At 33.3% G+C, this 27,630-nt stretch overlaps 1 protein-coding gene and 1 pseudogene across 4 annotated transcripts in view; both read left to right on the top strand.

Moving 5' to 3' along the window:
- The window catches only part of LOC125811740 (2-alkenal reductase (NADP(+)-dependent)-like), a 71,336-nt gene that overhangs the window by 41,537 nt on the left and 2,169 nt on the right, over positions 1–27,630 (top strand). Inside the window, exons 1-5 of one of the 4 annotated variants that reach the window (XM_049491279.1) lie at positions 20,547–20,800; positions 21,437–21,617; positions 22,062–22,228; positions 22,345–22,427; positions 22,929–23,385. In XM_049491279.1, coding sequence (XP_049347236.1) covers positions 20,573–20,800; positions 21,437–21,617; positions 22,062–22,228; positions 22,345–22,427; positions 22,929–23,307 — 1,038 coding nt within the window. In that variant the 5' untranslated portion in view covers positions 20,547–20,572 and the 3' untranslated portion in view covers positions 23,308–23,385. Of the gene's footprint in view, positions 1–20,546; positions 20,801–21,436; positions 21,618–22,061; positions 22,229–22,344; positions 22,428–22,928; positions 23,386–26,581; positions 26,755–27,630 lie in introns of those variants that run through there. The other 3 variants (XM_049491281.1, XM_049491282.1, XM_049491280.1) reach the window with 3 other exon arrangements.
- Positions 1,568–2,904, top strand: LOC125811734 (acetyl-CoA-benzylalcohol acetyltransferase-like; annotated as a pseudogene).

Genomic DNA, 27,630 nt, shown 5'->3' with positions numbered 1-27,630 from the left:
CACCAAATATCTAATTTTATTACCAAAAATGATTGCATAAGTCGTGGCTATTATTCTCTTTCTCAGTGGACTTCAAACCCAGAAAAGCAATCACTGTTTTCAAATTTTGAGTAAGCATGAATTTATATCTGAACAAAGAGTGCTTTAGAATAGCAGGACCGTTAATAAAACGAACTGAAATGCCTGATCACATTTAAGAGTGCAAAATTCGTCGGAGAAGGAGAAGAGTTCGTCGACAAGTGAAGAAACTTCTTTCTTAGTTAGGGTTTTTAGATTAAAAGTGAATGAAAGGATTGGGTTACAGAGACTTTTTAAAATTTGAATGGGTCTTTACTTGGGTGGGTCTTTTCTTGAGTTTGTTGTTTTAATTCAATTTTTGTTTAGAATTTCAATTTTAAAAATATATATATATATTGACGTGGCCAAATTATAATTTGGCCATATCACTGTTAAAAAATAATGGCATGAATGAGCCTTTTCTTAAACAGTAATGGCATAGAGAAGCCAAACTTTTAACGGATGACATAAATAAGTCTTTTCTGAAAATTTGATGGAATATTTGAGTCTTTAGGTCAAAATAATTACTCCCTCTGTCCCAATTTATATGACTTACTTTCCTTTTTAGTCAGTCCCAAAAAAAATGACACATTTCTATATTTAAGTAACAATTTAACTATAAAATATTTATTTTACCCTTACTGAAGTGGTTTACAACCACACAAATTTTTATCATTCATTTTGAATCATAAATTTTAAAAGTCTTCATTTCTTTTTTAAACTCTGTGCCGAATTAAAGTACCTCACATAAAATGGGACAGAGGGAGTATCTCTTTGTCCTCTTCAATTATTAGGGTCACGTCTAAACGACTTGCACAACATTTCTTGCTGTAATTGGTAGGTAAAGTCCTTGAGTGAACAGCCAAGGAAAAAGAAGAAAGCATAACAAGTGGGAAAAAAGATATTATTGTACGTGGCATCTTTTCACTTAACACGATATTTAAAAAAGTCCGTGATCACCTTCTTTCGCATGTTAACTCTTTTTTTTTTTCTTTTTCCAACAAGTTACTACTTATATACCTTACTTGTCCATTTCATTCTTTTTTTAAATACATTATACATATTTTTAATTTAAAATTATGAGGTTTTAAAAGTTGTATGCACTTTCTTCAATTAATATCCTGTCAAACTAAGACACATAAATTGAAATTGAGGGAGTAACTTTGTTTGAATTAATTTAAAAGCTGGTCAAACATACTTATAAGTCAGTTTTTTACTTCTGAAACTGTTTGACAAATATATAAGCTTGTACCAATACAAATCCAATAACGCAAATGAAAAGACAATTAAATTTCTTTTTAAAAAATATTTTAAATTATTAATTATTACTTTTTTTTTTTATCTCAATTTATGTCATACTGATAAATTTTCTAGAGTACTCACAACTAGTGAATTTCCACTCTAATTTAAGTTAAGGGATATTTTCTTCTTTATGAACTTCTCACTTACATATACATTACTTGTTCATTTCATTCTTTTTAGGACAAGTTAAGTTTGAGTACATTTAACCATGAACTATTCAATGCAAGTTAATATTTTGTCCAAAAACCTCATCAAACCATCATTACCAACGCCACAACACCTTAAAAATTACAAGTTATCTTTCTTTGATCAAGTGGCGGATGTAGTACACTTACCTCTTGTTCTTTTCTATCCTCATTGTAGAAATAACTCGAAAAATGAAGAGCTCGAAGAGTCCTTATCGAGGATTTTAACACATCTTTACCCTTTAGCTGGTCGATTTGCTGAAGATGAATCGTCAATTCTTTGTCTCGATCAAGGTGTAACTTATATAAAAGCAACGGTCAATTGTAAGCTTGATGATTTTCTTCAACAAGCAAACAAAGACCTTGATCTAGCTTTGCCATTTTGGCCTCAAGGAATTATGGATGTGGATGAGACGAATTTATTCGTCTCGCCACTTATGGTTGTGCAAGTCACAACATTTGAATGTGGTGGTCTAGCCCTAGCTATTAGCCATGCACACCCTGTCCATATGGACGGATGCACCACATTCAAAATCATTTATGAATGGGCTAAAGTGTGCAAATTTGGTACTCCCTCTAAGGATATCAACTTCATGAACTTCAATTTAGGCACTTTTTTCCCTTACAAAGATTTAACAACTATTCTTGAGCCTCCGGTTGATGAAGGCAAACGTAAAAACTCTAAGTTAATTGCCAGAAAGTTTGTTTTTGAGAAAGATGCAATATCGAGGCTCAGAGAGAAATTTGATTCAGTAGGTGAAGGTTGGGTTTCAAACCTTCGCGAGTTGAGATGATTACAACACTTTTATGGAGGTCACTTATCCGTTCCACAGGAAGTACTTCACATTTGAAACGGTCTGTAATGTCATTTCCACTTAACTTGCGTGGTAAGGTAGCAAATTTTCCTGAAATTGCTAACTCTTTTGGGAATCTTATTATCGAAATTCCAATAAAATTTGAACACGACGATGAAACAAAAATGGAGTCGTTGCATCACATTGTAAAACTAATAAAAGAGTCAGTTCAAGTGATTATCAGTAAATGTGTCAAAGCTACACCGGATGAAATAGTTTCTTTGGTTATCGACTTATACAAGGATAGTTACGCCGGGTTAGAATGGGGAGGAGACAATGAAGTTGTGAATTTTACGTGCTCAAGTTTATGTAGGTTCCCCATACAAAAAACTGATTTTGGTTGGGGAAAACCAAGTTTAATGCACTTTGGGTCAAGACATAGCCAAGTTTTTTGGTTGTATGATACTGAATGTGAGACTGGAATTGTTGTGCAAATGGATTTGGAGGAAAAGTACATGGATAAACTTGCATGTGATCAAGATATCATGGATTTTGCTAAATTTTAGGGTTTAATTTTCATGTTCTTTCATTTAATCTGTACTCCCTTCGTTTAATTTAAGTATGCGTGTTGCTATTGTTTTTTCTTTGGTTTGTTTTGAATATGAATGTCATTTTCTATGAACACGCTTTGACTATAATTAAGTTGTAGCATTTTAAGTTGTAGCAAGGATAATACTAAAATAAATATATAATAAGATTTTTGTTAGCATTTTTGTTTAGTGTAGTGGCGAATGTTCGCTACAAAAAATCACTATTTAGTGGTGACTTTCAAAAGTCGTTAAATAACATTTAGTTATGGATTCACATGTATCTAGGATATATACACTGACTCTCTCGCTCACATCTCTCATCTCTTGCTCCCCTTTCTTTCTCTCTCGCTCCCCTCTCTTCCTATGTATCATAGATGTATTTATCTAGTGTGATTCATATGTATCTGGGATCTCGCCTCTCTCCTCTTGCTCGCTTCTTTCATCTCTCGCTCACCCTTCTTCCTCTCTCGCTAGCTCCTTAAGTATTTGTATTTCAGAGAGTATTTAGAAGCAATCTAGGTGTATTTGATTTGAAATTCTGTATGAAATTATTAATTAGTGAAATGATATGTAATTGTTTCAAACTTTAGAAAAAAATAGTAAATATGATAATTAAGAATGTTAATTTATATAAATATTTTTTAAAATTAAAAAATAGTGAAAGGAAATATATATATATATATATATAGTCATTAATTTAGTTTCTTATAGTCAAGTCAGCCCGACAAGGAAGAGCCAGAACCCTCAATAGACAGTTGGAGGAGCAGTATATGAAGCCTCACCGTTTTGGGAAATATTTGGGCATTTAGGGGTCACTTTTCAGGAACTAAGTGATTTTCTCAATTTCTCCTGTTTGTTAGCCCATAAATATTTTGTTGATATCACTTGTGGACGATTTCTTTGCAAAACCTTAACGAAATCCTTCATATATAGGGAGTTGGGGGGAGTAGTCCATACAGTCTCACAATTTTTAGAGTCCATTTGGAAATTTAGGGGCCAATTTACAAGAATTTGGTGATTTTTTCAATCTTTTGTTTGTGTTAGCCTATGAATATTTTGATGATATGGTTTCCACACGATTTCTTTGCAGACCTTTACAGAGCCCTTCATATGGAGTTGAAGGAGCACTGCGTATAGTCTCACAAATTTTAGAGTCCATTTTGGGTATTTAGGGGCCAATTAGAGTATTAAGATGATTTTCTTAGTTTTTCTTGTGTGTCAGCCCATGAATATTTGATAATATGGCTATCGGACAATTTCTTTGCGAAACTTTTACGGAACCCTCCGTAGGTAGTTAGGAGAACAGTACGTACAATCTCACAATTTTTAGAGTGATTTTTGGTCATTTACGGGTCAATTTACAAGTATTAGGCGATTTTCTCATTTTTTTCATGAGTATTAGCCCAAACATCTGGCACCTTGGAGCACCCAAAACATATTTTTGGAAAAAAAAATAGTATGAGGACCTCCGTAATGAGTTGGGGAAGCATTACATATTGTCCCACCATTTTAAGACATATTTTTGCTTTTACAAGCTAATTTTTAGAAATTATACGGCTTTCTTGGTATTCCGTGTGTATTAGCCCATGGATTTTGTGCCTTAGAGCACCCAAAAAAAAATTCTGAAACATTTTTATGATGACCTCCATAATAAGTTGGGAAGCATTAGATATGGTCTCACCATATTTTAAGGCATATTTTCGCAATTACGAGCGCACTTTTAGGAATTACGCGACTTTCTTGGTTTTTCGTGTGTATTAGCCCATGGATCTGGCACTTTGGAGCAACCAAATTACTAGGACCTCCAAAAGGAGTTGGGGAACCACCACATATACTTACACCATTTTAATGCCTATTTCGGTATTTACAAGCCTTTTTTATAAATCATGCAAATTTCTCGATTTTCGTGTGTATTAACCCATGGGCCTTGGAGCACCCAAATTTTTTTTCTGAAAAAACTATATGAGTACCTCTGTGATGAATTTGGGAACTACCATTAATACTGACACAATTTTTTAACGCCTATTTTCGCATTTACAGACCTTTTTTAAAGAATTATATGAATTCCTCAATTTTTCAGTATGTATTAGCTTATGGATATGGCGCCTCAAAGAACCCAAAAAAAATTCTGAAAAAACTTTATGATGATCTCCGTGATGAGTTGGGGAACCACCACGTATACTCACACCATTTTTTAACATCTATTTCCACATTTACATGTCTTTTTCAGGAATTACACAAATTCCTTGATTTTTCGTGTGTATAAGCTCATAGATATGGCGCCTTAGAGCACCCAAATTTTTTTTTGATAATACTTTACGAGGACCTCCAAAATGAGTTGGAAAACCATCACATATACTTACACTATTTTTAACACCTATTTCCGCATTTACAAGTGCTTTTATTTTTATGAATTATGCAAATTTCTTGATATTTCGTGTGTATTAGCCCATGGGTCTAACGTCTCGAAGCACCCAAATTTTTTTTTGAAAAAACTTTATAAGAACCTCCGTGATGAGTTAGGGAACTCATCAATACTCACATAATTTTTAACGCCTATTTTCGCATTTACAAACCTTTTTTTAGGCATTATCTGAATTCCTCAATTTTTCAGTGTGTATTATTAGTCAATGGATCTGGCGCCTAAGAGAACCCAAAAAAATTTTCTGAAAAAACTTTATGATGATCTCTATGATGAGTTGGGGAACCACCATGTATACTCACACCATTTTTAATATCTATTTCCGCATTTACCGGCCCTTTTCAAGAATTACGCAAATTTCTTGATTTTTTGTATGTATTAGCCCATGGATCTGGCGCATCCGAGCATCCAAACAACTTTTCTGAATTTTTTTTAGCTACTCCGTAATGAGTTGAGAACCAACACGTATACTCACTCAATTTTTTTTCTGAAAAAACTATATGAAGTCCTCTGTAATGAGTTGGGAAACCACCATGTATACTCACACCATTTTTAACACCTATTTCTGCATTTAATGGCCTTTTTTTAGAAATTGCGAAAATTTCTCAATTTTTTGTTTGTATTAGCTCATAGATTTGGCATCTCGGAGCACCCAAACTTTTTAATGACAAAACTTTATGAGGACCTCTGTAATGAGTTGGGAACCACCACATATACTCACACCATCATTTTAACGCCTATTTTCGCATTTACAGGCACTTTTTTTTAGGAATTACACAAATTTCTAGATTTTTTGTGTGTATTAGCCTATGGATATGACACCTCAGAACACCGAATTATTTTTTTGAAAAAAACCTTATGAGAACCTCTGTAATGAGTTTTGGAACCACCACGTATACTCACACAATTTTATCGTTATTTTTGCATTTACATGCCCTTTTTTAGGAATTACACAAATTTCTCAATTTTCGTGTGTATTAGCTGATGGATCTGGCGCCTCGGAGCACGCAAATTTTTTTCTGAAAAAACTTTATGAGGACCTCCATAATGAGTTGGAAACCGCCACGTATTCTCACATCATTTTTAACGCTTATTTCCGTATTTACAAGTCTTTTTTATGAATTACGCAAATTTATTGAATTTCTGTGTTTATTAGCCCATTGATCTGGCACCTCAGAGCACCTTCATGTTTTTTCCTGAAAAAGCTTTATGAGGACCTAAGTAATGAGTTGAGGAACCACCACGTATACTCATACCATTTTTAAAATGCGTATTTCCGCATTTACAAGCCCTTTTTAGGAATTACTCAAATTTCTCGATTTTTTATTGGTATTAACCAATTGATTTGGAGCCTCAGAGCACCAACATTTTTTTATGAAAAAACTTTATAAGAGCCTCTATAATGAGTTGGAGAACCACCACGTATACTTATACCATTTTTTCAATGCCTATTTCTGCATTTACATGCCCTTTTTAAAGAAATTACGCAAATTTCTTAATTTTTCATGTGTATTAATTAAGCCCATTGATCTGGCGCCTCTAAGCGCACAAAACTTTTTTTTGAAAAAACTTTATGAGGATCTCCGTAATGAATTTGGAAACCACCACGTATATTGAAATAATTTTTTAAACGCCTAATTTCACATTTACCGGCCCTTTCTTAGGAATTACGCAAATTCCACAATTTTTCATGTATATTAGCCCATGGATCTTGCGCATCAGAGCACCCAAATTTGTATTCTAAAAAAACTTTATGAGTACCTCGGTAATGAGTTGGAGAATCACTACATATATTACACTATTTTTAAACGTCTATTTCCGCATTTAAGGCCCTTTTAGAAATTTAGCAAATTCCGAAAAAAAATTTGTGTATTAGCTCATGGATCTGGCGTATAGGAGCACCCAAATTTTTTTCCAGAAAAATTTTCATGAGGACCTCCGTAAAGAGTTCGAGAACCACTACGAATACTCATACCATTTTTAACGGTTATTTCCGCATTTACATGCCCATTTTAGAAATTACGCAAATTCCTCAATTTTTCATCCATATTAGCTCATGGATCTGGAGCCTCGGAGAACCCTAAATTTCTTTTCGAAAGAACTTTATGAAGACCTCTGTAATGAGGTTGGAAACCACCACGTATACTCATACTATTTTATTAGTGTCTATTTTCGCATTTACAAGCCCTTTTTAGGAATTACACAAATTTCTCAATTTTTTGTGTGTAATATAACCCATGGATCTGGCGCCTCTAAACACCCAAAACAAATTCTGAAAAAACATTATGAGGACATAAGTAATGAATTGGTAAACCACCACTTATACTCACATCATTTTTAACGCTTACTTCCACATTTACAGACCCTTTTTAAGAATTAAGGACTTGATTTTTAATGTCTATTAGTCCATTGATCTGGCGCCTTGAAGCACCAAAAAAAAATTCTGAAAAAACTTTATGAGGTCCTCCATAATGAGTTGTGGAACCACCACGTATACTCACATCATTTTTAACACCTAATTCGCATTTACAAGCCTTTTTTTAAGAATCAACCAAATTCCCCGATTTTTCGTGCATATTTGCCCATGGATCTGGCGCCCAGAGCACCTAATTTTTTTTCTCAAAAAACATTATGAGGACTTCCGTAATGAGTTAGGGAACCTTCACATACACTCACACTATTTTTAACACCCATTTCCACATTTACAAGCCCTTTATAAGAATTGCATAAATTTTCCAATTTTTCGTGTGTATTAGACCATGGATCTGGCTCCCGGAGCACCCAATTTATTTTTCAAAAAAATTATTAGGACATCTGTAATGAGTTGGGAACCTTCACGTATACTCACACCATTTTTTTAACGCTCATTTTTGCATTTACAAGTCTTTTTTTAATAATCGCCCAAATTTCTTGATTTTTCTAGATCTGATGCCCGGAGCACCCAAATTTTTTTTCTCAAAAAACTTTGTGAGGACCTCCGTAATGAGTCGGGGAACCTTCATGTCTACTCACACCATTTTTTAATGCTCATTTCCGCATTTACAAGTACTTTTTTTAAGAATAGCTCAAACTTTCCTATTTTTCGTGCGTATTAGCCCATGAATCTGGCACCTGCAACACTCAAAAAAAAATTCTCAAAAATTTTTATGAAGACCTCCATAATGAGTTGGGAACCTTCACGTATACTCACACCATTTTTTTTAACTCTCATTTCTACATTTGCAATCCATTTATTAAGAATTGCCCAAATTCCTCGATTATTCGTGTGTATTAGCCCATTGATCAGGCGCCCAAAACACCAATTTTTTTTCTCAAAACACTTTATGAGGACCTCCGTCATATGTTGGGGAACATTCACGTATACTCATGCCAATTTTTTAATGTCATTTCCGCATTTACAACCCCTTTTTTTAAAAATCGCCCATCAATCTTCCGCTCGGAGCACATAAATTTTTTTCTCTAAAAACTTTATGAAGACTACCTTAATGAGTTAGGGAACCATCACGTATACTCACACCATATTTCTTTACGCCCATTTCCGCATTTACAAGCTCTTTATTAAGAATTAACCATATTTACTGATTTTTCGTTTGTATTAGCCCATGGATCAAGCGTTCGGAGCACCCAATTTTTTTTCTCAAAAAACATTATAAGGACCTCCGTAGTGAATTGGGGAACCTTCACGTATACTCACACCATTTTTGCATTTACCAGCCTTTTTTTAAGAATCGCCAAAATTTTCTTTTTTATGTGTATTAGCCCATGGATCTGGCACCAGGAGCTCAAAAAAAATTTCTCAAAAAACTTTATGAAGACCTACGTAATGAGTTGGGAACCTTCACTTATACTCACACTATTTTTTAACGACTATTTATGCATTTACAAGCATTTATTTAAGAATAACCAAAAATTTCTAAATTTTCGTGTTTATTAACTCATGGATCTAGCGTCCGGAACACGCACAATTTGTTTCTCAAAAAACTTTATCAGGACCTCTGTAATGCGTTGAGGAACATTCATCTATACTCACCCCATTTTTTTGATGTCCATTTCCGCTTTTACAAGCCTTTTTTTATAAATTGCCAAATTTTTTGATGTTTCGTTTGTATTAGCCCATGGATCTGGCCCGAAGCACCAAAAAAAAGTTTCTCAAAAAAATTTATAATGACTTCCATAATGAGTTGGAGAACCATTACGTATACTAACACCAAATTTTAATGCCCATTCTGCATTTTCAAGACTTTTTTTTAAGAATCGCCCAAATTTCCCTATTTTTCGTATGTATAAACCTATAGATCTGGCACCCAGAGCACCAATTTTTTTTCTCAAAAAACTTTAACAGGATCTCCGTAATGAGGTAGGGAACATTCACGTATACTCACACCATTTTTTTAACTCCCATTTCCATTTTTACATGCATTTTTTTAAGAATCGCCAAAATTCACCGATTATTCGTATGTATTAGCCCATGGATCTGGTGCCCAAATCACCCAAAATTTATTTCTCAAAATTTTTTATGAGGACCTCTGTAATGATTTGGATAACCTTCACGTATACTCACACTATTTATTTAACGTTCATATCCGCATTTACAAGCCCTTTGTTAAGAACCGCCCAAATTTTCTGATTTTTCGTGTGTATTAGCCAAAGGATCTAGCGCCTAGAGACCCAAAAATATTTTCTCAAAAACATTATGAGGACCTCTGTAATGAGTTGAAAAACCTTCACGTATACTCACACAATTTTTTAACACTTTTATCCTCATTTACAAGCCTATTTTTAAGAATAACCAAAATTCTCCGATTTTTCATGTGTATTAGCCCATGAATCTGACACCCGGAGCGCTTAATTTTTTTTTCTCAAAAAATTTTAAGAGGACCTCTGTAAGGAGTTGGGAACCTTCACTACTCACACTATTTTTTTAACGCCCATTTTCGCATTTACAAGCCCCTTTTTTTAAGAATTGCTCAAATTCTTCTATTTTTTTCATGTGTATTATCCCATGGATCTGGCGCCCGGAGCACCCATAATTTTTTTCTCAAAAAACTTTATGAGGACCTCCGTAATGAGTTGGGGAACCTTCACTCACACCATTTTTTGAACACTCATTTCCGCATTTACAAGACTTTTTTTAAGATTCGCCCAAATTCCGTGATTTTTTGTATGTATTAACCCATAAATTTGGCACCCGTAGCATCAAAAAAAAAAAACTCAAAAACCTTTATGAGCCTCCGTAATGAGTTGGGGAACATTTACACATACTAACAACATTTTTTAGCTCCCATTTTTGCATTTACAAACCATTTTTTAAGAATCGCCTAAATTCCTATATTTTTTGTGTGTATTAGCCCATGGATTTGGCGCCTGGAGCACCAAAAAATATTTATCAAAAAAATTTTTGTGGACCTCTGTAATGAGTTGGGGAACCTTCACCTATACTCACATCAATTTTGTAACGCCCATTGTCGCATTTACAATCCCTTTTTTAAGAATCGCCTAAATTCTCTAATTTTTTGTGTGTGTTATCCATTGATCTGGCTCCCGGAGAATCCAATTTTTTTCTCAAAAAACTTTAAGAGGAACTCCGTAATGAGTTTGGGGAACCTTCGTATACTCTCACCATTTTTTTAACGCCCATTTTCGCATTTGCAAGATCTTTTATAAGAATCGCCCAAATTTCTTGATTTTTCGTGTGTGTTAGCCCATATATTTGGCGCCTGGAGTACAAAAAAAATTTCTCAAAAAACTTTATGAGTACCTTTGTAATGAGTTGGGGATCCTTCACATATACTCACACTATTTTTAAACGCCCATTTCCGCATTTACAAGCACTTTTTTAAGAATCACCCAAATTCTCCAATTTTTTGTGTGTATTAGTCCAAGAATATGGCGTTAAGAGCACCCGATTTTTGGTCCGTGCAGCATTTCCACGATATCGTTTTGACTAAGTAGTAGATATGGGAGTGAGGGGCGCAGGAGTAGGGTTATACTCTAGAGGTAATGTTATACTCCATTCTTCCTCTCCGCTTCCTTTCTATTCTCACTCTCATCCAACTGATGAATGCAATTGGAGTAGAATCGCTTTCCCCTACTAGGTTTAGGAATCCGTAATTCTTCAAGAAGACGAGATTACCCCGGATCTTTCTGAAAAACCATTATGTGGACCTCCATAATTAGTTGGGGAACCTTCATGTATACTCACATCATTTTATAAACGCTCATTTCGCATTTATAAGCCCATTTTTAAGAATAAACCAAATTTCCCAATTTTTCATGTGTATTTGCCCATGAATTTGACACTTGGAGCATCCAAAAAAAATTTCTCAAAAAACTTTATGAGGACCTCCGTAATGAGTTGGGGAACCTTCACATATACTCACACAATTTTTTAACGCTCATTTCTGCATTTACAAGCCTTTTTTTAAGAATCCCCCCCAATTCCCTAATTCATCGTGTGTCCTTAGCTCATGGATCTGACGCTTGGAACACCTAAATTTTTTTTCTCAAAAAACTTTATGAGGACCTCCGTAATGAGTTGGGGAACCTTCACGTATACTCACACCATATTTTAGCGCTCATTTCTGCATTTACAAGATTTTTTTAAGAATCACCCAAATTCCATAATTTTTCGTGTGTTTCCATGGATCTGGCACCTGAAGCACCTAAAATTGTTTTCTCAAAAAACTTTATGAGGACCTCCGTAATGAGTTGGGAAACCTTTGCGTATACTCACACTATTTTTTTACGCCCATTTTCACATTTACAAGCCCTTTTTTAAGATTGCCAAATTCTTTAATTTTTGTGTGTATTAGCCCATGGAACAGGCCTCTGAAGCACTTGAAATTTTTTTATCAAAAAAATTTATGAGGACCTTCGCAATGAGTTGACGAACCTTCAGCTTTACTTACACTATTTTTAAACGCCCATTTCCATATTTACAGGTCTTTTTTTAAGAATCGCATGGATTTTTTGATTTTTTTGAGTGTATTAGCCCATGGATCAAGCGCCTGGAGAACCCAATTTTTTTTTCTCAAAAAACTTTGATGACCTCCGTAATGAGAGAGAAAACGACAGATTTTTAAAAGTCGCCACTTAATTTTTAAAGTAAAACTAATAAAACTATTTTTTCACAAGATTTAAACAGAAATCAATTGAAAATATTTAAAGGGTCCGGGGTTCATATTAGCATTTCGAAAAGGGTTTAAAAGCACTCGAAATACCTGCTAACACGCGATTATCTGATAATTAACTATTTGGCTAACATTTAAATAGAGAAAGTAAACAACTTTTGAACTCACTTTTTCTTAGGGGAAAGTGAGTAAGGATGTTGTTTAAGTAGAAAATACTAAATGTTTTAAAGTCAAAATAAAATGAAAATAAACTTATTTGATTTTAACAGTTATGGTTAACTCATCTTTTTGGGGAATTGAATTAAGGAAAAAAACCTTAGAATTAACTAGCAAATAAACAATTAAACAAATACGAAATACAGATAAAATAAAGAGCGAGAAGCCGTTGGGTCCAAGTTTGGTTTTTTGTTCGCCTGGATCAATACTTGGGCCTACTTTGTTTTGGGCCTTTGGCCCACTTAAATATGTCCTAAAACTAACAAAAATCTGCCAAGATAAGTGTGGGCTTTTAGCCCAATTCCCTGTCCTAAAACTAGCAAAGTAATACTAAAAATATATGGACCTTTGGCCCAAATACAACGCAAATGCAAAACTGAAATTTAAGAAGGGCTTTTGGCCCTTTTTGCCACCATATACAGCGTATACACTTATTATATATCGTTGTATATTCTTGAATACCAAGTCATTTTCTGACTCTCGGGTTCTATAATTTCGATTTTTCAACCTTGTATATTGCTTTCCATTTAAAATTCGAATGTTTGCTTTTCAATTCTGGACTTGATGATGAAAATGGTGATGGGGGAATGACTTTGGGCCTAAGTGGCCCAATCAATGATGCAAGAAAAGGATCTGGCCTCAAATGGAATGCTCCACAGTTGCTCACAATAAAGAAAAGAAAGTAAAACTAGTCAGCAAAGAAAGAATAAATCTTAGATGGTTAAGAAATGATTAGTTCTGCAAGTGATTTTGCATAGGAAACAATTACTAGAATAGGAGAAAAGAAATTCAATAAGATATATTCCAACTAGCACATGCATTTTAAAGAAAATAAAGAAAAGTTAATTGATTATATTGATTCAAAACATGTTGAAAAAGAAAGAAACTCTCATGCTTAAGCAACATTTAATACCCCAAAACTAGGACAACAACAAACATGCTTAAAATACATTTAAACTCCATGTTAACCAGTTTAAGGTTTTGTCCCCTGCTGGAAGATTAACAAATACTGAATCACATGCTTAAATCAAGGAAAAGACTTGAGGCAAGGAATTTAACGAGATCAAAGCAATCGATAAATTTAGAGGAAGAGAAAGAAGAAATCTTTGAATCAGGATGCTTCATACAGCTGGATTCAACGGCAAACAAAGAACAGTTAAATAACAAAGGGTTCACCGAAAACCAGTAAAACACAAATAGATGCTCTAAGCTAAGACTTAGTTTGTTCACAACAATGGTGTGAGGGAAGGGAGAAGGAAATTGCTAAGATAAAAATAAAAGACGGATAACATCACAAACACCTTTAGCATGTCAATTAATTCAGAATCTCAGACTTAGGAACAAATGACATTAAACAACAACAAACTAAGTGCAACACACATTCATAAAGCAGAATCGAAAGGGGAGACAACAAAAGCAGAATTTAAATAGAATCATAGAGAAACGTCAATGCTAAATATAAGACGGTAAAGCTTGAATCGACACTAAAGTTAACTCATGGAAATGCCTACACACATATATGTCACATTAAATAGATCAGAACTCAAACACAAAGTAGAAAATCAGCCACCAAAAAGAGATTTTCCAACATCAAAGAATGGAATAAGAGAAGAGACGAAGAAGATGTTATCGAACAAGAAGTGTTACCTTTTTGGGGGTAACGAACTAGGACGACGAGCTTGAGACCACGAGCTTTCACACTGGAATACGACTCCGAGAAACTCTGACGCCCAAAGCAAGAATTGAAAGAGAAAAGTGAGCCTCTTCGACTGTATTTCTAAATTAAGATTTGGTTGCTTTCATTATAAGCTGTATTTTGTAATCCCTTTCCAAACTTTTCCTCTTATTTCTTTCTGTTCCTCTACCAGCAAACAAAACAACCTAAATAATGAAGAAGAAAGAGACCTAAATATAAGAGATTTTTTGATTGATTTAAGGGTGAATTCGAAATTCGAAATTCAAAATTCCAATTCTCTTTGGATAAGGTTGCCAGCTTGAATAGTACTACTCTTCAACAAATTAATGATGGAGGCCGTCTGATTCGAGGAACAAGGATGGATGAAACACAAGATTATTCCACCTGGAAGATTCGAGTACGAAAGGATAAGGAGAGAGAGGGAAGACGACACGATTGGACTCGGGTCACTGGATTTCTCGAGGGATAGTTGGACTGTTGCTCGCGAGTTTCTGGGTTTCGATTTTGGTTTGGGGTTTCTGAGTTCGCGAGTTGGGTCGCGTTTCTACGTGAAAGAAGAAGAAGAAGAAGAACGTATAGGGGTGATTGTATTGTATGTTGTATAGTTGTAGGCTGGGAAATTTTGAAATTACATTGGAATGGGCTGCACGGAATGGGTTGGCTGATTTGAGTTGGGCCACTGAGAAATCAGAATTGGGCTGGGATTTAAGGTAATGGCCAATTGTATTAAAAAGTAGCCAATTTTGAATTCAAGTAAAAAATTATGTCTAAAACTCGAATAAGATGAATTAATAGAATTAACTAACGAGTTTCTTAATCTTAACGAAATAAAATAATTACCTTAATTGTAAACTAATGATTCAAAATTATAACCATAATTTAAACTAAACTAATTTAGTAAAATACCTACTAAAATTAAAATCTTTTTGAGATGATTTTCGAAATGTTTATAAAATATGTTAATTATATACAAAATTATATAAAACATATCTATTACTTAAAATTATAAAAATGATAAAATTAATTAAAAGTAACTTGAAAAATATTTTGAACTTTATAAAAACTAATTATTTCAAATCGTTTGGAATTTAAGAAGCTCGATGATTAATATATATTGTGGAGGTCCAAAATTGGGTGTCAACACCCCCAATTCCTCGATTTTTTGTGTGTCTTAGCTCATGGATCTGGCGCTTGGAGCACCTAAAATTTTTTTCTCAAAAAACTTTATGACGACCTCCATAATGAGTTGCGGAACCTTCACGTATACTCACACCATTTTTTTAACACTTATTTCCGCATTTACAAGATTTTTTTAAGAATAACCCAAATTTCGCAATTTTTCGTGTGTTCCCATGGATCTGGCACCTGGAGCACCTAAAATTGTTTTCTCAAAAAACTTTACGAGGACTTTCGTAATGAGTTGGGAAACCTTCACGTATATTCACACCATTTTTTTACGCCTATTTCCGCATTTACAAGACCTTTTTTAAGATCGCAAAATTCTCTAATTTTTGTGCATATTAGCCCATGGATCAGGCCTTTGGAGCACCCAAATATTTTTTATCAAACGTCCATTTCCATATTTACAACCCTTTTTTTAAGAATCACCCAAATTTCTTGATTTTTCGTGTGTATTACCCCATGGGTCAGGCGCTCAGAGCACCCAAATATTTTTCTCAAAAAACTTTATGAGGACATCTGTAATGAGTTGGGGATATTCATGTATACTTATACTATTTTTTTAACGCCCATTTTCGCATTTGCAAGCCATTTTTTCAAGAATCGCTTAAATTACCAGATTTTTTGTGTGTTATCCATGGATTTGGTGCCTGGAGCACCCAAAAATTATTTCTCAAAAAATATTATGAGGACTTCCGTATTGAGTTGAGGAACCTTCAACTCACACAATTTTTCAACATCCATTTACGCGTTTACAAGACCTTTTTTAAGAGTTGTCTGAATTCCCCAATTTCTCGTATGTATTATCTCATGGATATGGCATTCGGAGCACCCACAAAAAATTTCTCATAAAACTTTATGAGGACCTCCGTAATGAGTTGTGGAATCCTTCAAGTATACTCACACCAATTTTTTAAGGCACATTTCCGCATTTAAAAACTCTTTTTTAAGAATCGCCCAAATTCTTCGATTTTGTGTGTTTTAGCAGCCCATGGATCAGGCGCCCGGAGCACCCAAATTTTTTTTCTCAAAAAAAACTTCATGAGGACCTCCGTAATAAGTTGGGGAATCTTCACGTATACTCATACTTTTTTTAGTGTCATTTTCATATTTACAAGCCTTTTTTTTAAAATCACCCAAATTCTCCAATTTTTCGTGTGTATTAGCCCATGGATCTAGCGCCAGGAGAACCCAAAAACAAAATCTCAAAAAAAATTATGAGGACGTCCGTAATGATTTGGGGAACCTTCACATATACTCACACCATTTTTAACGCCCATTTCCACCTTTACAAGCCCTTTTTTAAGAATTCTCCAATTTTTCGTGTGTATTAGCCCATGGATCTAGCGCCAGGAGAACCCAAAAACAAAATCTCAAAAAAATTTATGAGGACCTCCGTAATGATTTGGGGAACCTTCACATATACTCACACCATTTTTAACGCCCATTTCCACCTTTACAAGCCCTTTTTTAAGAATTCTCCAAGTTTTTGTGTGTATTAGCATGTGGATCTGGCACCTCGGAGCATCCCAAAAATATTTTCATAAAAAAACTTATGAGGACCTCCGTAAGTGTAGAAGAACTACCACGGATACTCATACCATTTTGAATGTCTATTTTCGCATTTACAAGACCTTTTTTTAGGAATTATGCAAATTCCTCAATTTTCCATGTAAATTAGCCCATGGATCTAAAGCTCGGAGCACCCAAAAAACTTTTTTGAAATTTTTTTTATGAGAACCTCTGTAATGAGTTGGGGAAACACCACGTATACTCACACCATTTTTAAGGCCTATTTCCTCATTTACAAATCCTTTTTTAGGAATCACGCAAATTCCTTGATTTTTCGTATGTATTAGCCAATGGATTTGGCGCCTCGAAGCACCCATCTTTTTTTCTGAATTTTTTTTACAAGGATCTTTTTAATGGGTTGGGTAACCACCACGTATACTCACATCATTTTTTTACTGCCTATTTCCACATTTACATTTCCTTTTTTAGGAATTATGCAAATATCTCGATTTTTCATGTTTATTAGCTCATGGATCTGGCGCATTAGAGCTCCGAATATATTTGTCTGAAAAAACTTTTTGAAGACCTCCGTAATGAGTTGGAGAACCACCACATATACTCATACCATTTTTTGATGCCTATTTTCGCATTTACATACCCTTTTTTAAGAGTTACGCAAATTCCTCAATTTTTCATGTGTATTAGCCAATGGATCTCGCGCCTCGGAGCAGCCAAATTTTTTTTTCTGAAATAATTTTATTAGGACCTCCGTAATGAGTTGGGGAACCACCATGTATACTCAATCAATTTTTTAACGTTAGTTTTGCATTTACTGGCCATTTTTTGGGAATAACGCAAATTGCTCGACTTTTCGTGTATATTAGCCATGGATCTGGCACCTCAAAGCACTCAAAATAAATTTCTAAAAGAATTTATGAGGACTTTTGTATTGAGTTGGGGAACCACCACGTATACTCACACCATTTTATTAATGCCTATTTTCGCATTTACAAGCCCCTTTTAGAAACTACATAAATTCCTCGATTGTTCGTGTGCATTAGCTCATGGATCTAGCGCATCGGAGCACCCAAACATTTTTTTCTGAAAAAACTTTATGAGGACCTCTATAATGAGTTGGGGAACCACCACATATACTCACATCATTCTTTTAATACCTATTTCCTTGTTTACAGGCCGTTTGTTTTATAAATTACGCAAATTCCTCAATTTTCGTGTGTATTAGGCCATAGATCTGACGCCTCAGAGCACCCAAAAAAAAATTCTGAAATTTTTTTATGAGGACCTTCGTAATGATTTGGGGAACCACCACGTAGATTCATACCATTTTTAACGCCTATTTCCACATTTAGAGGCCCTATTTTAGGAATTATGCAAATTTCTCGATCGCTCTTTCGTGTGTATTAACAAATGGACCTAGCGCTTCGGAGCACCCAATTTTTTTTTGAAAAAACTTTATGAGGACCTTTGTAATGAGTTGGGGAACCACCAAGTATACTCACACAATTTTAAGCGCCTATTTCCAAATTTACATGACTTTTTTTATGAATTACGCAATTTCTTAATTTTTCGTGTGTATTAGCCCATAGATATGGCGCCTTGGAGCACTCAATTTTTTTTTCTGAAACATCTTTGTGAGGACCTCCGTAATGAATTAGGTAACCACCACGTATACTCATACCATTTTTTAACTCCTATTTTCGCATTTACAGTCCCTGTTTTAGGAATTATGCAATTTTTTCAATTTTTGTGTGTATTAACCCATGAATATTTTGGTGATATGATTTTCGGACTAAATTTTCGCGAAATCCTTATGGAATCCTTCATAGGGAGTTGAGGGAGCACTATGTACAATCTTACCATTTTTAGAGTGATTTTTGGCATTAAGGAGTCAATTTATAGTAATTAGGCGATTTTCTCAGTTTTTCGTGTGTGTTAGCCGATGAGTATTTTGGTGATATGACTTAAAGATGAATTTGTTGCAAAACCTTTATGGAATCCTCTGTAGGGAGTTGGGGGAGCATTACGTACAATCTCACCATTTTTAGAGTGAACTTTGGGCATTTAGAGACCAATTTACAGGAATCATGTGATTTTCTCAATTTTTTGTATGTGTTATCCCATGAATAATTTGGTGATATGACTTCCGAACGATTTTTTGCGAACCTTTATGATACCCTCCCTAGGGAGTTAGTGGAGCATTACATATAGCCTCACCATTTTTAGAGTGATATAGAGGAGAAATAACTCCTAATAGCCCAAAATATGTCTGAAAAATGACAAGACTTCACGTATTTCTCTCCCAACTCTCTACAGAGAATTCCGTAATGGATTTGCACAAAAAATCGACCGTCAAATCACATCACCAAATTAGTCATGGACTAACTATGCCAATACAAACCCAATAGCATAGATAGAATTTGGAAAGATATTTATGTTGGGATATTTTCTTCCTGTGGTGCTCGCTGCAGCGTACAATGATTGAGCTATATATGTCTCCATCTTTTTATCCTTTTTTTCATTTATTTAAAATGATCGTTCGATAGCTGGGATAAGATATGATATATGTTAATTATACTTAAAGATAAAATTCATCTCATGAATTGAGATATTTTATGAGATTAATAATTATATTACTATATAAAAAATAATTTATTTCACTATTATAAAATATATAATTTCAGAACTAACTAATACTCCTAATTATTTATTCTGTATTTTATCTCAATATTGTTATCTCTTTTTCTTTAAACCCCTTTTAAGTTTTTCCTCTTCAATTATTAGGGAGCACGTTTAAAAGGCTTGTAAAACATTGTTGTAATTGGTTTGTAGAGTCACTGAGGAGACAACTAAGCAAATGGAGAAAGCAATGATAAATGTGGGGAAAATAAAAAAAACGTTTTTCGTTCCATTTTAGTAATACATTTAATTTGATACAATATTTAAAAAGGAATAAGACGTGAGTGTTTCCTCTAGACTATGATCGAAATCTCAGAACACATTTAACTAAACTAAGATCCTATTACCCCATGAACCTAATTTTTTTTGTAATTTTATACCCCTTTTGACTTACTTGACATCCAAACATCTCCCACACGCCTCAACTACGTAGAGTCACAGAGCATGCCACGTAATAAATCAATGGATTTGTTCAATAAAATTGGATTTTATATTTGAAATCTATTCTTCTACCTTCTTGAATAATCTATTTCTACTAATACAACTAAGAATCGTTTGGTAATTGATTAGAACTTTACAAATATTAGTATAATGGAGATAGTTACTAACTATTCGACACATAAAATAAATACACCAATATTTTCATAACTTATACGTACATTATTCTACAAGTTGTAAAATTACAAATCAAACGTCATATTAAGTCGGACTCCTGACTTTTCTCTGCACATTATATATATATATATAAACACCCATTTTTACCACATCTCTTCATTCACATTAAAGCTAGAAATGGCAGAAGAAATGATGAACAACAAACAAATCATTCTAAAACATTATGTGGAAGGTTATCCTAAGGAATCTGATATGGAATTTAAGAATAGTATCATTAAATTGAGTGTTCCAGAAGGTTCTAATGTTGTTATTTTGAAGAATCTTTACTTGTCTTGTGACCCTTACATGCGTAACCGTATGAGCAAACTTGAGGGTAGCTATATTCAATCCTTCACTCCTGGTTATGTAAGTATTTCAATAATTTACTACCACACATATGATTATTTAGTTGATATATATTATACGTTCAAATTTCGAGAGTCAAAAAAATATATTTAATGTGTTTTTATAAGTGAGTGTTTGAATTAACTTATTTTAAACAGTTTTTGGCTTTTAATCTTCTTTTTAAATTTTTTGAAGGTGTTTGATAAAAAACATCTTTTTAAGGCTGAGAAAATACAAAAATAAGTTAAAAGGTATGGGTATTCTCAACTCGTGACTTTTAAGTTTTTGCTTATAAGCTACTTAAAACAAAGTCAATCTAAACAACCCGTGATCGTGGATCTGGAGAGGGTGGTGAGTACTGGCTTAATTTTTATCTTGTGGAGGTAGAGAGATTATTTTCAAAAGACTTTCAAAATCAAGTTCGAATTTTGAGAGTCGAACTTGTTAATCTTGATCTGGATTTGAATATAAAATCTTTAATTTTTTATAAATATTTAAGAACAATGTTAAAAGTATTATACATCATAACAATTGAATATAAAATCTTTAAATAGTGTAGACCTTGATTGTTTCAAATTTAACATTATTGGTGTGTTCAGTATATATACTTTTCAAGAAAATATGTAAGTGATTTTCTTACTTATTTTTTGTCCGCAGCCTATTACAGGATATGGAGTGTCTAAAGTTTTGAAATCTGGTGATTCAAATTTCCAAGAAGGTGACTTAGTTTGGGGAATGACTGGATGGGAGGAATATAGTATTGTAACAACTACTCAAAGTATGTTTAAAATTGATCATGACAAGGATGTGCGTCTTTCCTATTATACAGGAATCCTTGGTGAGTGTTTTCGACTGGGTTAAAGTCTTACATTAGTTGGGGTCTCTAGTTATATGGATTTGAAAAAAATAATTTTCGGGGTTGAGTTAGACCCAAACATCATAACTTTACATGATATATATCTATATATGAACCATGTTCATCCCTATTTGGGATCTTGGTCCATTGGACTTGAAGGGAGCGCTAGAGTCCCACAGTGGTACTACAAATGCTAAAGTCTTTACCGGCATTAGTTAAGTGTCATTAGATTCAATGTCGCTAAAGGCTTTAGGGGCATATACAAAGAGTGTTAATTGCCGCTAAAAATACATATTTAGTGCCAATTGAGCTATTACCGTTAATTAATTGCCACTAAAGATCGTTTTTGATGTAGTGATGGTTGGTTGGGGAATGAACTGGTAATATGCTTATATGGACTCGGACAATAATCTTCTGCTCTTGCAGGGATGCCTGGGGTGACAGCTTATGCTGGTTTTTATGAGGTTTGCTCCCCTAAGAAGGGTGAAACTGTGTTTGTTTCAGCTGCTTCTGGAGCAGTTGGTCAACTTGTTGGACAATTTGCAAAGATGTTAGGCTGTTATGTTGTTGGTAGTGCTGGAAATAAACAAAAGGTAAGTACTTAAACATTTAATTCTTGAATTTTATTAGTGGCTTATAAGTTATCTTACTTATCTTAATCATTGTTAAATAATCTAGCTATCTCATCTATTCATTATTATTATTAAAGGTTGATATGTTGAAGACCAAGTTTGGTTTTGATGAAGCTTTTAACTATAAAGAGGAGCAGGATTTAGATGCAGCTTTGAAGAGGTAAGTATTCTTATAAATTCCCACAAGAAAACACTAACCAGGGTGAAGGTGTTGACGATGACTTCTTTTTTAACCTTAACTATGTGGGGGGTTAGGCTTGACCCCTACCATGTCTATAACATCCAAAAAGTTACAAAAGAAGAGGGGGACATGGACCTAACCTCTTGATAGTGAACAACGAGGATAAACTAAACAATCTATAGAAAGACTAAGATGACATAGACTTTCATACTATAAGCAAAATACATTGGTTCAGCAAACAAAAAAAATTACATTTGTCGTATCTTCTCCTTATGCTAAAGTTGCCACTTATCTAGTAGAAATAGTCCCTTCACCTCAGAGGAATTGTGTGGTGGATTGAACATTAAGGGCATATATGAAAAGATAGCTAATATAACGCTAAAGGTATATATGAACTGATAGTATAACGGAAAAGCAATACTAGACCTTTAATTTTCAATAGTATAGGAGTAAATATGACCTTTTTTTCGTATTGGTTAGGTACTTCCCTGATGGAATTGACATTTACTTTGAGAATGTTGGAGGTAAAATGCTTGATGCAGTTCTTGTGAATATGAAACTTCATGGTCGTATTGCTGTGTGTGGAATGATTTCACAATACAACCTTGACAAGACTGAAGGAGTGCACAACTTGTTTTACCTCATCGCAAAACGAATCCGTATGGAAGGATTTCTTGTTTTTGATTACTATCATCTTTATCCTAAGTATTTGGAAATGATCATTCCACATATAAAGGCTGGTAACATTGTGTATGTGGAAGACATAGCTGAAGGTTTTGAAAGTGCTCCTAGTGCTCTAGTTGGTCTCTTCTCTGGTCTCAATGTTGGAAAGCAAGTTGTGATGATTTCATGTGAATGAATGGATTTGGATCTTTTCCATTTTCTCTCAAGTTTTTACTTGAAAGGAAAGATATTGTGTCATGGTTAAATACGCAAACAGTTCTATCATGTATTTACTAATTCTCTGTATGGTTTATAATTAGTCATTAATCGATAATTTCATACTAGATTTCAAGTCATATATACCTTGGTACATGTATTTTTGGTACTAGATATGCAGATACATAGGAAGAGAGGGAGCGAGAGGAGAAGGAGAGATGAGAGAGGAGAGAGGCGAGTGAAAGAGTCAGTGTATCCCATATATATATATATGCAAATTACAATAGATAGTACATGTATTTGGAATACCATTTATATTTTGAAAATAGATACATAGGGAAATAGGCAAGCGGGAGAGGAGAGAGGTGAGCGAGAGAGTCAGTGTATCCTAGATATATGCGTGTCACACTAGATACATGTATATATCAGATGCATTTCAAAAACATTCTGAAATATAGATACAATAGGAAAAGAGGTGAGCAAGAGAGGGAGAGAGACCAGTAAGATAAGAGAGATGAGCGAGAGAGTCAGTGTTTCCGGATACATGTGAATTATGCTTGAATAAAATGTATCTGAAATAAATTACACCTAATTTTAATTCATATATCTGGATGCATCACATACATGTATTTGGGAACTGAAATCTGACACAAACGATAATTTCGAAAAGGCACATAATTAATTAGACTCAAAGAAATTCTTATTGTTTGCCCTTGAACTTATTTAGGCAAATAACAATATTTTTAATAAAATAAACAACAAGAAAATACATGGTGAATAGTAATAATCATTAGAGTAAATATAGTGTATTTTATCTATACTACCTTAAAAGCATGAACTTCCAAACTTGAATGTTAAATTACTATAATACCCCCAATTAAAAAAAATCAATTTATTTTATTTATTTATTTAATAATATTAAAAGTAAATACCTTTTCACATTAAAGGGTTGTGATTTTTTCAAAGGGTTGTGACTTCTTTGACGGGTTGTGACTTCGATGAGTTGTGGCTTTTCCAAAGGGTTGTGCCTTTTTCGATGAGTTGCGACTTTTCCGATGAGCAATGACTTCTTCGAAAGGTTGTAACTTTTATGATAAGGCACAATTAACACCTATTCATACTACTATTTGTTAGCTATAAATAGAGGGTTTCCTCTCACTTTTAAACTACGATTTATTTTTAAGTTTTCTACTCTTCTTCTTCTTAATAAAACTAAAGGGTTATTTGGACAGTTGATTAAGTTAAAAATTCAACGAAATTTGAGGTACCACATAAGAAAGAGTCTGTGAACAAACTGTAGCAAATCATTCATCAATTCCCACTCATATTTTTTCTTACGATTTTCATGAGTTAATAGTGACGAAAAGTTGTGGGAAAGACAATAATAATAAACAAATGTGAAAAAAGTCACATGATTTGGGTAGATATTTCTTCTTTGTTTTTTTCATTTTTTATTCTTTCACACTCAAACAAAGGAGTTTCTTTCTAATTTTACTAAAACAACGGGCATCAACATAGTCCATTGAATTATTAGTTTTGATGTTACATCCACTATTTCAAAAATAGATTTTCACTTTTACTTATAATATGATAATATAATCATGATAATAATTATATTATTTTTGAATACATATGTAAGTAAAAATAAACGGAGAAAGTAATGTGTTGGTGGGAAGATATTTCAATCAAATGGAACACTATAGTGAATGTGCATGAACATATATTTTCGTCTTCCTTCTTCATTGGCTATGTATTGTTCCATATGTTTTTTCTTTTTTATATTTTTATTGAGTATGCAATTTTTTAAGTATGAATTTCCTGTTATTTTGTGCTCATTTTAATTTTAGAAAATGTTATGTCACAAGATATACTCCTTGATAGTTATATAAAAATAGATAAGAAAATAGTGATTGGTCATAAAATATTCTTAAATCAAATTAAGGATTCTATAAATAACACTTTAAATTTTATTCATCATTTAATTTTTATTATCGAAAAAAGTAAATATTTTATATCACGATAAAACTTCTATAAGATACTAGATAGTTTCATTAGACCAGAACTATATGATATGTATGCGGCAGAAAAAATGAAAAGACTACAATTGTACAAAGATAAGATAGAAACTTAATGAAATGAAATATTTTTCACCAAAGATGATGTTCATATATTAAAATTAAATTATGCTACTTAAATGTATATATATAACAAAGTGTTGGTCAAACTAAATAGTTGACATACACTCAAGCCTCTATTTAACCATCATTCGTTATAACAACAAAGTACCCTCTCTTATTTTTTTTTGTAAAATTACCTCTCTATGATAGTCTTACTCAAATATTTATTGAGTAATACTATTTTATAAAAAATATACGTATAAAGATAAAATATTGAAATATTTATGGTAATCCTTATTAGTGTCATGCACCTACTAAATTTCAAGTATGAATTTTTAAGAGAATAATTATACTTAAATGGTGTCCATCATTTATGTTCATAACCTCAAGGAGAAAGGCTATTGATATTTTAAAATAAATAAATTTGTTGATTAGATTTGTTTACAAAATTGAGTGAAGTAAAAATAATACTACTAAAGAAATGTAACTTTCTCACCATATTTAAATTCTGAATGTATTTTGAAATGTTACAATGATATCTGGTCAATATGATCTAAAAATACAAGTAACTCTATGACAATATGTATTAATCATTTAAAAATTGGTCCCATGTTCTTTCAATTATAATTATTTACCACAAAACATTAATTTAGTAATATTAATTCTATTTTACAACATCATATACTATATATGTGATACACACGTGCAACGCACGTGCCGTGTAACTAGTTAATATTGAAATATGTGAAAAGAAAAATATTATATTGTAGCACAAGATTGTAGGAGATGCTTATGAAACAGAGAAGGGCAAAACTTTTATAAAATTTGATGGGTAGATATCCTACGTAGGGAAAATAAAAAATGGGAAGAGATTTAAGATTGCAAGATTAATAATAATTAACAGAATTAAATATATATAATATAGTATTAATTATCTAAATCATAAAAAAGATTTATATTGATTAATTAAATCTTGCCATTAAATTTTACTTATTTATCAATTTAGGGCGAAAAAAATGAAGAGAAGCCGGATCGAGATATATTCTTCACCAACTCTTGATTCACATAAATTAAAGTGAGAAATGGCAGAGGAAGTGATGAACAACAAACAGATCATTCTAAAACATTATGTGGAAGATTACCCTAAGGAATCTGATATGGAATTTAAGAATAACAACATTAAATTGAATGTTCCAGAAGGTTCTAATGTTGTTGTTTTGAAGAATCTTTACTTGTCTTGTGACCCTTACATGCGTTCCCGCATGAGCAAACTTGAGGGTAGCTATGTTCAATCCTTCACTCCTGGTTCTGTAAGTCGTTCACTTATTTTATTGAGTCGCCCTTGTATTTCGATAAATAACGATGTTGGATTTGTCATATCGATCTAAATTTTATGTTCCTTTTGTCATGTAATGATTGTGGATTTTTCCTTAATTAACATACAAGCATTTCTTGTTATTGTTGAAACAATTTACAAGTGAGTTTAAATTTACCATGTAATTGTGTAGACCTTGGATGTTTTCTATTTTAACATTATATATATAGGGGGTGTTTGGTAATGATGAGTATATTTTCTAAGAAAATGAATGAGTTTCATAATTATTTTCTTATATTTAATATGCGTAAGTAAAAAATATTTGTGTATAATCTAGATAAATACTATGTGAGATAGGCGTGTGGGATATATATTGTTTTCCGGTGGGGATGAGAGTGTATATAAAGTGTGTTAAAGAACGGGGAGGACACAATTGAAGTGGAATTTCATTTGTGAAACTTATTTTCCTACTTCGAGGCAGGGGTGGGGCAAACCTTCAGTTAGGGGTTCATTTGAATCCCCTTCGACATAAATATTACTATTTATACATGGTTAAAATTATTTTTTTATGTATATATAATAGATGTCGAACCTCCTTCAGTTAGTTCGTGTGTTTAGTTCTTCAGATATTGAACCCCCTTATTAAAAATCCTAGCTCCGCTACTGCTTCCGGGATAACTTTTACTACACGAACATGAAAAAATTACTGGGCATACGAGTTTGATATAGCCCATTTGATACCTTCGTATCCGAGTTCTCAAAATCTCACTTCAAAGGTGCTGAGTTGGAATCCCATTCTAACTAACGATTCTTGTGGTTTCGGAGGATCCAACTACAGGAGAACCAGGAATGGAGGGCTCCCCGCCCCCCG

This window comes from Solanum verrucosum, unplaced genomic scaffold (assembly GCF_900185275.1).
Source record: "Solanum verrucosum unplaced genomic scaffold, falcon-dt-bn FXZP01000238.1, whole genome shotgun sequence".
Classification (NCBI taxonomy): domain Eukaryota; kingdom Viridiplantae; phylum Streptophyta; class Magnoliopsida; order Solanales; family Solanaceae; genus Solanum; species Solanum verrucosum.
This window is presented reverse-complemented; position numbering and strand designations above follow the sequence as displayed.